At 41.7% G+C, this 12,503-nt stretch overlaps 1 protein-coding gene and 1 pseudogene across 1 annotated transcript in view; both read left to right on the top strand.

The window, feature by feature from the left end:
* Positions 1–7,998, top strand: part of LOC132887875 (voltage-dependent calcium channel subunit alpha-2/delta-1) — a 297,423-nt gene extending 289,425 nt beyond the window's left edge. The window contains exon 38 of the mRNA XM_060923626.1: positions 4,183–7,998. Coding sequence (XP_060779609.1) covers positions 4,183–4,296 — 114 coding nt within the window. The 3' untranslated portion in view covers positions 4,297–7,998. The remainder of the gene's footprint in view (positions 1–4,182) is intronic.
* On the top strand, positions 576–692 carry LOC132888501 (U6atac minor spliceosomal RNA; annotated as a pseudogene).
* Positions 7,999–12,503: the final 4,505 nt, after the last annotated feature.

Here is a 12,503-nt window from a genome sequence, read left to right as displayed (position 1 = left end):
CGTCATGCCTATTTTTTTACATTTGTAACTTAATCTACTTATAGGAGAACATTACTGACAAATGTGAAAATTTTTCCCCAAGTTCACAATGGGACATGAGTTCTCACTTTTATTCTCAGCATCAGTTTCTATCTCATCACCTGAAGTCACTTGTGGCGTTTAAACATGATCCTCATTGTCATCTCGTGTTGTATGAAAGAAGAAGAAGCCTTTATTTATCACATGTAAACTCAAACACAGACTTAAGCACAGTGAAATATCTCCTCTGCATTTAACCCATTTGCAAGCAATGAGCACACACGCATACCCAGAGCAGTGGGCAGCTATGCTACAGCACCCAGGGAGCAGTTGGGGGTTAGGTGCCTTGCTCAAGGGCCCAACCTTCAGGCCATGGCTGCCCCATGTTAACTTAACCACATGTCTTTGGACTGTAGGGGAAACCACAGCACCTGGAGGAAACCCACACAGACACGGAGAGAACATGCAAACTCCACACAGAAAGGCCCCCGTCAGCCACTGGGCTCGAACCCAGAACCTTCTTGTTGTGAGGCGGCAGTGCTATTCACTACGCCACTGTGTAGGAGAAGGTTAGCATGCCCCTTGACAAGGATGAAAGAGATCCTAGTGGCCTGCAACATATATATGTTTAAGGCACTGCCACCTACTTTGTGACATCTCTAACCATGTTTTGAGGAAGCCATGGCCTAAAGGTTAGAGAAGCAGCTTTGAGACCAAATGGTAACTGGTTCAGTTCCCTGGATCATCAGAAAAATGTGTGGGTGGAGGGAGTGAATGAACAGCACTTTCTCCTCCCTCTACATCCATGGCTGAAGTGCCCTTGAACAAGGCACCTAACCACCCAACTGCTCCCTGAGCACTGCAGCACAGCCGCCCACTGCTCTGGGTATGTGTGTGCTCACATTTCACGGTGTTCTAATGGACATGTGATGAATAAAGGCTTGCAATTTCTATTAAAAAATAAAATCCTAAATCTTTCAGTCTACTGATCGTTGTTCCCCAGTGTTGGTAGGGAAATAATTTCTGATTCATTCATTCTATTAGCCCAGTATTATTTCTACCTTTGTTTTTTTTATTATATAATTTAAACATGTATTACTTTATTTGCTGTTACCTGTACAGAGTGTATAACTTGATATGGCAGTGCAGTAACATCCTGTACATTTTGACAGTTGATATTAGATTAGGCTTATATCCATTTCTGTATGGCATGAAGCTATTCAGCAACTTAATCAAAGTATGACACTCATCGCATAAAATAAAAAAAAAAAATCAGGCTTAGCGAGCAAAGTGTTGGACATCTTTAAGCCAGTATCTCACTGGGCTGCGACAGCTTGCAACAAATTGCGAACGTCATTTGCGAGAGTGTTTCAAAAGTGTCTTGAAACATTCGCGGGGCTTCTCAATTTCCTTGCATGAGTCGCAAAGTGTCGCTCCTTCAGTGCTGAAATTTTGAACATGTTCAAAAAATTTGTGCGACAAAATTTCTCTCAAAATAGCTGCAAATGCGTCGCTGGTGTCGCAAAGCCATCACAAACCCTTCTCAAGTCAGTTTCCATGAGACAGGAAGTGTGAGTGTATCTCACTGGGCTGCGACAGCCTGCGACTAGTTGGAGACAACAATTGCGATAAAATATGCAAATATCAATTCAGTGTGATTCCAAGTGAAAATGTCGCTAATTCACATATTTTATCGCAATTGTTGTGTCTCCAACTAGTCGCAGCCCAGTGAGATACTACCCTTACAGAGACTGTCTGTTTTTCATGCTGTTTATTAAACTGGTGTTTTACCAAACATGAGCTTTGCAGGCAGAAAGCCAAAACAAGATTAGAGAATAACTGAATGATGATTTGTGCTAAAATGTACAGTACCAGTCAAAAGTTTTGACACACCTACTCATTCATATATTTTTTTTTCTGTATTGTGACTATTTTCTACATTGTAGAACAATACTGAAGACATCAAAATTATGAAATGGCATATGGAACATATGTGGAATGGTGTGATAAACAAAAAAGTGTTAAAAAAAACCTAAAATCTCATATTTTAGATTCTTCAAAGTCGTCACCGTTTACCTTGATGACGCTTTGCACAAGATTGGCATTATCTTAACCAGCTTCATGAGGTAGTCACCTGGAATGCTTTTCAATTTACAGGTGCCTCGTCAAAAGTTAATTAGTGCAATTTCTTGCTTTCTTAAAGCTAGACGGCCTTTCGATTTCATAAAATCAGTGAAATTTAGTTCCCTCTGAAATTTGGTCATTGCGATATGTTTATTTCTGTAATATCTTGAAAAAAACAACAGGCCATTCTGTGGCTGGGAAGTTATTTAATTTGAGGGGCTTATTTCCCTCACAAATAATGTGCATGAAATCACTCACTTCGCGCAGTCAAGCAGACAGAGGAAGTCTGTGTGCGCATGCGCAGGTTTACTTTTTTCTTCTTCCTCTTTTCTTCTTCTTTTGGGTTTTACGGCAACTGGCATCCACAGTGTTACATTACTGCCATCTGCAGTGGTGCTTGAAAGTTTGTGAACCTTTTAGAATTTTCTATATTTCTGCATAAATATGACCTAAAACATCATCAGATTTTCACACAAGTCCTAAAAATACAGTAGATAAAGAGAACCCAGTTAAACAAATGAGACAAAAATATTATACTTGGTCATTTATTTATTGAGGAAAATGATCCAATATTACACATCTGTGAGTGGCAAAAGTATGTGAACTGCTAGGATTAGCAGTTAATTTGAAGGTGAAATTAAAGTCAGGTGTTTTCAATCAATGGGATGACAGTCAGGTGTGAGTGGGCACCCTGTTTTATTTAAAGAACAAGGATCTATCAAAGTCTGATCTTCACAACACATGTTTGTGGAAGTGTATCATGGTACGAACAAAGGAGATTTCTGAGGACCTCAGAAAAAGTGTTGTTGATGCTCATCAGGCTGGTAAAGGTTACAAAACCATCTCTAAAGAGTTTGGACTCCACCAATCCACAGTCAGACAGATTGTGTACAAATGGAGGAAATTCAAGACCATTGTTACCCTCCCCGGGAGTGGTCGACCAACAAAGATCACTCCAAGAGCAACGCATGTAATAGTTGGTGAGGTCACAAAGGACCCCAGGGTAATTTCTAAGCAACTGAAGGCCTCGCTCACATTGGTTAATGTTCATGAGTCCACCATCAGGAGCACACTGAACAACAATGGTGTGCATGGCAGGGTTGCAAGGAGAAAGCCATGGCTCTCCAAAAAGAACATTGCTGCTCGTCTGCAATTTGCTAAAGATCACATGGACAAGGCAGAAGGCTATTGGAAATGGGGAAGCAGGAAAAAAAATAGCGGAGAATTCAGGGTCACATAGCCCTAAATTCATTAATTGAACTCATCTCATCTCATTATCTCTAGCCGCTTTATCCTGTCCTACAGGGTCGCAGGCAAGCTGGAGCCTATCCCAGCTGACTACGGGCGAAAGGCGGGGTACACCCTGGACAAGTCGCCAGGTCATCACAGGGCTGACACAGACACAGACAACCATTCACACTCACATTCACACCTACGGTCAATTTAGAGTCACCAGTTAACCTAACCTGCATGTCTTTGGACTGTGGGGGAAACCGGAGCACCCGGAGGAAACCCACGCAGACACGGGGAGAACATGCAAACTCCACACAGAAAGGCCCTCGCCGGCCACGGGGCTCGAACCCAGACCTTCTTGCTGTGAGGCGACAGCGCTAACCACACCACCACCACCGTGCCGCCCATAGGTCTGTGAAAAAAAAAATAGAAGTCTGTGATTCGAATTTAATAGGTTTCAGTCTACTAAACATAAATAATTTGGTTTTATGGAAAATTCTTTTGATGATCTACACTTGAAAAATCTGAAAGGCAGTTTACCTTTAATCACTAAAAATAAAGAAAAAAACCCCATTGAATTAGCAGGTGTTTCCAAACTTTTGACTGGTACTGTATTTACATTTCCTGAAAATAAATTGTCAAAAATGTATCACTGGCAAAAAAAAAAAAAAAAAATTGACTGTTTTACAGAATTCAGCTTCGATATCCAGTGGGTTTTCCCAGGCCACCATACATACACTGTATTCTAACTCTTGTAAACTGTGATCTATGTATAATTCTGTAAAATTCTCGCTCCTCTTCTTGTAGGAAGATGCATCTGATTGTGGCAGTGGTTCTAGTCTGGTTCCCTCTCTCTGGCCAGTGCTAACTCTTCAACTGCTGCTCTTCTGGCTGCTCACTGGAACTGGCTGCTGCTCCTGACAAGCACCCAGCTACTGACTGCCCACCACTTAATCACGAACTGATCATCACACAATTAACTAGCGCATACACGTTTCACTTCCTAACCACCATTCACTGGCCAACCAGAATTACAACCAACAACCACATCTCACGGAAATCTCTCCTGACTCAGTCTTGGTCATGTTTGGGAATACATTCCTGATAAAATCACAGACCCTACACACATTCTTACACACTCTGTGCACACATTTCTGACCAGTACACAGTGTCCATGCCAGGTTTCCTGGACAAAAAGATAAAAGACTTTTATTTTCAAAGAGCTACATTTCACTTATCTTTTCAGTTTCCTTCTGGAGCTAATGAGGAAGCAACGCTGGGACTCTCTTGCTTTAAGAGGGAAAGATGCTCCCAGCAAATGTAGCAGTCTTTTTTTTCTTTCACTTTTTTTTGATGGGGTATCTTTCTTTTCGCCTGCTATTGCTGCACTTATTTGAGGCTTGAAGAAGGTTGGATCATTTAAACGAATGCTGACCTGAGCACATAAATATGATTTAAGAATTGTGAAGTGCCATGTCATGTGTCTAGGGTTGTTTTATGTCATTCAGTCTCACATCAGAAAGACTGGTTGCAATGAGGTGAAGTAATTATTTGAATGCCATTCAAAGAACCATTAGAAAAGGGTTTATTATGGAAGACGTCAATGATCTCTCCCCAGGCCATAACTCGAATACTGTATTTTACATTTGGCCCGCTGACCATTCTGTTTTTTTATTATCTGTCATACAGATACTTGATCTACTAGAATTTCATCCAGTATGAGTTCAGTGCCATGATGTCTCATGGATGTCCATCACTGTGTCGCATTGAAACGGTTTATTTATGTTAGACATAGCCCATGCCAAATTATGAATGTTCTGGATTCATTACTACTACCCATAAGAGACACTTTTTTTCCTGAAAGAAAGATCACTGAAGAAACCTCCAGGCATGTATTTGTTTTCTTATCGCTCCCTGGCCTTACTTAAATATTACCCAAGAAAACAGCTACCATTAATTTCACTTCTTACTTAAAAGAAACCTTAATGATTGACTGTTTGAAGTGCTGCCAATCCTGACTAGAGGAAATAAGACTGCCAGCATCAGCATACATCGAGTCACTATAACCTTTCCTATTGTGTCCACAAACATAAGCACATGACTATAGTGAGATCCTCTAATGGCTGTTTTTAGCTCGTTTATTTGAATCCAGACACGTTTGTTGAGGCTGTGGTGAAGCTGTGGTTTTGTCACACTAATCAAATTAAACAATGCTGAGTGTTTCAGGTGAAAAGTTCATGTGTCAGCTCGGTTGCCAAATATGCATGAAATACAGCATATTGGACCATATTTTTTGTCACTCTGTAGCCAAGTGGAAGCAGACGGGAGGCAGTTTTCCAGAAGCAGACTCATTTTCCTAAGCATCTCCTGTATTCTGTAGCGTTATTTACATATGCAGTCATTTTTTTAATATCTGTAAGATCCGTAGGTCTGTATTTGTTACCTCGGACCTCAAGCAGATCGGCATTGAAGTGCATCAAATAAAGATGGTGAGATGTGTCCTAACTCTATGTATATAGGCTAATCTTATTGAAGTGTATATGGGAAATGCGTATGTTTGCATTGTTTTCCTGTGTGCAGTGAAAAGAAAAAAAAAAAATCCAAGGACCAAATCACAGTCAGATATATTAAAGGTCCCATGGCATCGTTTTTTTCATTAATTGTGCGGTGGTCTCTAGTATGAATGAATGCCCTGTGAGCTGGTTTTGGTGAAAAAAATGCTGTGGTTCTCCTGTTTCAGGCTGTTCTAGTTTGCTGGAGGAGTGGGTGGCGGGGGAGCGACAGGATTTCAGCTCTTATCATTAATATTCATGACATGTAAAGGTGTTACCTCTGATTGGCTAACAGCACTGTGACGCTACCTCCAGTGGGTCAGAACAAGCGGATGTGGGTGTCTTACTATGGCGAGAGAGAAGGAACAAACCGCGAAGGGAAAAATACCGCGCGCTGACGTCATTAAGGTGCGACGCGAGGAAATAAAAATAAATTCAACAAATGTTTGGGTTTTTACTAAACAAACAAATAAAATGAAAGAGTGACTTAAAAAAAAGAATGTGGGTGTCTTTGTAAAAACTGTTTTGATTGGCTATTATAACAGAGCATGCTGCATGCTTTTTGGTTTTGTAGCGCAGAGTACCTGGCTAACTGCAGGAAGCGGTTAGCTGCACAGCTAATGTAGCCATTGCTAGGCTAACGCACCTATTTTAAAACACGGCAAAACGACTTAACAGTTATACACTTACTTGTTCAGTATTTGTTGCTGATGCGGCAGGGATGCTTGGTACGGACCCAGGCTTCAGTGACAGTTGATGTGCAAAACCTGCCCTGTACTGTCCCAAGTTGTGGAAACATTCCTCAGGAAAATGCTTCCGACAAACATACACCGTCTTAGGTAGACTCGACGGCGTATTATTGAAGTAAATAAAATTAAGCCACTGCGTCTTCAGGGGCTCTCCCGTCGGCAGTAAAAACAGACTCCTTTCTGTGTTGTCACATCCATGTACAGCAACTTCCATGTTTGGTGGCAACTTTTGAGCTGGGCGGGCAATCCATACAGTGGGTGGGAATCCAGAGGGGGGGGGCGTGGGGATCATCTCCCTTGCTGACGTAGTAAAGGGAAGAGCCTATCAACACGCCATTTTGACGCGCCATTCTCAAATGTTGACAAAGGGTGGGCATAGTTTGGTTTACACATTATGAAATTTCTAGCCACTGGGGTGACTTAAGAAGGTCAGAGGAACTCATTTTAACGTTAAAAAACCTCAGAAAGTGAAAATTTCATGCCATGGGACCTTTAATAAAAAGTGCAGGGAAAAACAAACAAACAAAAAAACCCTGCATTGCAAATTGCACATAAGTATTCATAGTACACTGATGAGGAAGCATATTATAAAGATTGAAATTGGCTGTTAAAGGTTTTAAATGTTTCTGGTTGTTTTATTCGGAGATTCTGCATCTATATTTTACTGTATGTTACGAAAGTGTAGATTTACTTTATGCAAAATAGCTCATTCAGCATATTTCAAGATACCTAATTTTCAGTAATAGACTTCCACTTTTCAGAAGAGGACATGATAAATAAATGAAAGTTTGGACATGTTGTCTCTGTTCCAGAGTACACCCACATCTCTCCCGACCAAAGCGGTACTGTGTAAGACTGCAAACTTGCATGTATCATTAAATAGGCTTTACAGAAGCATCCAAGCCTCCTTATGTAAAGTGGGGGCAGTTGGTGTCTAATGTGTGTACGTGGGCACGTGTGTGCGAATGCTGCTCTCAGCTGCTGTGTTGTCCTGTTGGGCTGCTGTGTGTCCGTGCTCATGAACCTACCGCTGGTGCTGATGCTCGATGTGCCAGGAGAAGATACTGCTTTCTTTCTAGAGTGTTTATCGAAGTTGCTCTTGTTTGCTGATGGGAGGTGCGGCCTGTGCATTTGTAGCCCCGCCTCTTTTCAGGTTGTGCTCTAAAATCCTTCTCTTTTTGTGGAGCCTGAAAACATTTTTTTGTATACATTTGTACCATGTTATTAAAGATGACCAATGAGGGGAAAAAATGTTTGTATTGAATTCAAACGTGTTAATTCTTGTGCAAATATATTCACAATAAAAAATTATTGTTATTAAACTTTGTTCTTTCCATTTTTTTTTCTTTTCAAAGTGTCAAAGACAAAAATACATTTTGGGCTGCTTTACATTACCATCAATCACTGAGACATTTCCCAGTAATATATGATGTCATCGTATTGTCTTATCACAGTTGTAATATCTAGTTACACAATAAAGCATTCAAAAATGGCTGGTAACTCTAGCCCAAGCCCCAGACATCTTGAAAAGAGGTTTATACAACATTCACAAAGATAAAATTCCAATAAAATCAGCATGACCAATATTGTTGAGTGACACATCAGATAAAAATGAGGCTTTGTCAGATAGCACAAGTTATGAGCACAGACAATTTCCCCCCGAAACCAATTCTAGCAACCGTCAAATCCTGTTATTGAAAAGAGACATACATACACACACACACACACACACACATGCATTATATATATATATATATATATATATATATATATATATATATATATATATATATGATACAGTGATACAGATGTATTGTTTAATTTGTATCCAAAAGGAGTTTATGTTTTGCTGGGTTTGCTTGAATGCCATTTTCCTGTATTAGTTATGCATGCTCATTTCTGGCTTCACTATATTTTCACCGTTACAAATAAAGTATACAGGCAAATATAATGGAATTAACAAAATGCTGTTATAGATATTGCACTGACTGCTGTAGATAGATTACAGAAGTAAGTACACAAATAAACATGTACAGTACCAGTTAAAAATTTGGACACCCCTACTCATTAATAGGTTTTTCTGTATTTGGACAATTTTCTACATTGTAGAAAAATACTGAAGACATCAAAACTATGAAATAACATCTGGGGCATATGTGGAATTATGTGGTGAAAAAAAGTGTTAAAAAACAAAAAATATGTTTCATATTTTAGATTCTTCAAAGTAGCCAGTGTTTATGATGCTTTGCACACTATTGGCATTGACAAGGGAACTAGAGCTGACAAGAAGAACTACCTCAAAGCTCCGAGCATGAAGAGGATGACATTTGGTGGTTGAAGTTTTAGTTACTCATCACCAATGCTATGGAATGAACTACCAGATGCTCTTCATTTTGAAACTGACTGAGTTATTTAAGAAACACTTAAAGACACATCTTTTAGGAGTATTTTGTCATGAGAATTACTTGTTGGCAACAGTGTTATTGTATGTGTCGTTCTGGGAGGGGTTTTTTTTGTTTTTGTCAATGGTTTCATTTTTCTTTTTTATAATATGTGCCCTTTTGTCCACAAATATCATTGATGACTGCTATTTGTGTCTTTCTGAAAGTTTTTGTCTATGTTTTCAGAATTTTGCATACAGTAATATACAGCTTTATTTTTTTTCAAAGAATGTTTTTAAGACTATAGACACAATATGCCTACAGCTTTAAAGGTGCAAATTGTTGTTTTACTGTGACACACAATAATTAACATGAAAAAACAGAAATCTGGAGTGTGCATAGGTATTCACCCCCCCCCCCCCCCCCAAAGTAAATACTTTGTAGAGCCACCTTTTGCTGCAGTTACAGTTGCAAGTCTCTTGGGGTATGTCTCTATTACCTTAGCCCATCTGGCCACTGGGATTTTTGCCCATTCCTCAAGGCAAAACTGCTCCATCAAGTTAGATGGGTTGCGTTGGTGCCACTCTTCCATAAAACCCCACTCTGTGGCATGTACGGCTTAAAGTGGTCCTATGGACAGATACTCCCATCTCCGTTGTGGATCTTTGCAGCTCCTTCAGTGTTATCTTTGGTGTCTTTGTTGCATCTTTGATTAATGCCCCCTTTGCCTGGTCAGTGAATTTTGGTGGGCGGCCTTCTCTTGTCAGGTTTGTAGTGGTGCCATGTTCTTTCCATTTTGCTATAATGGATTTAATGGTGCTCCCTGGGATATTCAAAGTTTGGGATATTTTTTATAATCCAACCCTGATCTATACTTCTCCACAACTTTGTCTTTGACTTGTTTGGATGCTCCTTGGTTTTCATGTTGCTTGCTTAGTAGTGTTGCAGAGTCAGTCCTTCCAGAACAGGTTGATTTATACAGACATCATGTGACAGATCATGTGACACTTTGCACGCAGGTGGCTCTTAATCAACTAATTATGTGACTTATGAAGTGAATTGGTTGGACCAGTTCTTATTTGGGGGTTTCATACAGAAGGGGGTGAATACCTGTGCACACTCCAGATTTCTATTTTTTTTCTCTTATTGTTTGTGTCACAATAAAACAAAAAAAATTGCACCTTTAAAGTGGTAGGCATGTTGTGTAAATCAAATGGTGCTAACCCCCTAAAAATCCATTTTAATTCCATCTTGTAATGCAACAAAACAGGACAAACACCAATGGAGATGAATACTTTTGCAAGACACACACACACACACACACACACACACACACACACACAAAAGGAACTTTTAGAGTATTTTATCAAATGCTTTATGTTATGGGTGGTGAGTAGGATCCAAGAGCAGAACAGAGACCAGTAAATCCAATAATGAAAAAGATCTAATAGGAGTAAAAAAAAAATAAACCAAAAATAATACAGAAAAAGCTTAGGGACAAAAAAAAAAAAAAAAAAACAAGGCAAGCAAGGACAAAAAATGCTAGCATAAAAAATAGTCCAGACAAAAAACTTGAGACAAAAACGTAGCACAACAAACATGAAAAAAGACAAAAATGTAGTGCAAAAAACTGAGAGGACTGGAGACCAAAGGACTGGAAACCAGAGGTTTAAGCTGAAATACATGAAAGGTAGGATGAACACATCGCATGGTAAGTGGTAATGCGAGTCTAACAGAACATGGGTTGATTACCTTCTTGAGGAGGAAGGGTCCAAGGAACCTGGGTGCTAGCTTGTGAGAGACGGTCCTAAGTGGCAGGTGGTGCATGGAGAGCATAACTTGTTGACCTACTCGGTAGGTGGGTGCCTTGGAGCGACATTTGTCGGCCTGCCTCTTGGATGCGAGTGCAGAGCGAATGAGTCTTCTCCAGGCCAATGCCCACGTCCTCCTGCAGTGGCATATAAAGAGCTGGGCTGAGGGTACGGCTACATCCTCCTCTTGGTTGGGGAACAGTGGTGGTTGGTAACCTAGTGAGCACTGGAACGGAGAGAGACCTGTGACAGAGGAAGGGAGAGTGTTATGTGCATATTCGATCCAGGGTAGGTACCTGCTCCAAGAACTGGCATCCCTGGATGCCATGCACCTGAGTGCAACCTCCAAAGCCTGGTTCGCCCATTCTGCCTGGCCATTGGTCTGTGGGTGGAAGCCTGAGGAGAGACTACAGGTGGCCCCAGTGAGTTTGCAGAAGGCTCTCCAGAACTGTGCAGTGAATTGAGGACCCCAGTCAGAGACAATGTTGGTAGGCAGACCATGTAGGTGAAAAACGTGGTGCATGAGTAGTTCTGCGGTCTCTTTGATTGAGGGGAGCTTGGGCAGAGGAATGAAATGGACGGTCTTAGAAAAACAGTCAATAACAGTGAGGACACATGTGTTGCCACCTGAGTTGGGGAGTCCTGTGATGAAGTCCAGGGCGATGTGAGACCAAGGTTGATGCGGAGTCAGGAGGGGTCTTAGTTAGCCAGCAGGGGGTCGGATGGCTGTCTTGTTCTGGGAGCATATGTCGCAGGCTGCCATAAATTCCTGGATGTCCTCCTTGATGGATGGCCACCAAAAGCACTGCTGGATGAGTGCCAGGGTTCGGGCGGCTCCCGGATGACAGGCCAGCTTGGAGCCATGACCCCACTGCAGCACCTGGGTTCGCACAGGACAGAGAACAAATAGATGGTTAGGAGGAGTGTTGTTGGGGTTATCTTCACCGGGATCCTGCTCCAGGGCCTTCTGCATGAGTGTCTCAACCTCTAGAATGGTGGCTCCCACCAGGCAGCATGGAGGAAGGATGGTCTTGGGTGGGTTGGACTCCTCTTGGTGGGAAGAGAACATCCTGGACAGGGCATTGGGTTTGCCATTCTTGGAGCCTGGGCAGTAGGGGAGCATGAAGTTGAACTGGGAGAAGAAGAGAGACCAACGGGCTTGATGGGAATTCAGGCATTTGGCGGACTTGAGGCACTCCAGATTCTTATGGTAGATCCAGACTAGGAAGGGGAGCTCCGATCCCTCGAGCCAGTGACTCCACTCCTCCAAGGCTAGTTTAACAGCCAGTAGTTCTCGGTCGCCGATGTCGTAATTCCGTTCGGCTGGGGATAGCCAGCGGGAGAAAGAGCATGGGTGGACCTTGTCGTCACTGGCCCTCTGGGATAGTATAGCTCCGACCCCTGACTCAGAAGCATCAACCTCAACAATAAACTGCTTGGTTGGATCGGGTATGGTGAGAATGGGTACTGTGGTAAACCTGTGCTTGAGCATGGAAAAGACTTTCTCTGCTTCCTCCCCCCACTTGAATTGGGTCTTAGTCAAGGTCAGGGCTGAGAGAGGTCTGGCCACCATGCTTAAGTTGCAAATGAAGCACCTGTAGAAGTTGGCGAATCCTAGGAAGCACTGGAGCTCTC

This window comes from Neoarius graeffei, chromosome 6 (assembly GCF_027579695.1).
Source record: "Neoarius graeffei isolate fNeoGra1 chromosome 6, fNeoGra1.pri, whole genome shotgun sequence".
Classification (NCBI taxonomy): domain Eukaryota; kingdom Metazoa; phylum Chordata; class Actinopteri; order Siluriformes; family Ariidae; genus Neoarius; species Neoarius graeffei.
Note: the sequence above shows the minus strand (reverse complement) of the source record. Positions and strands in the feature narration are given on the sequence as shown.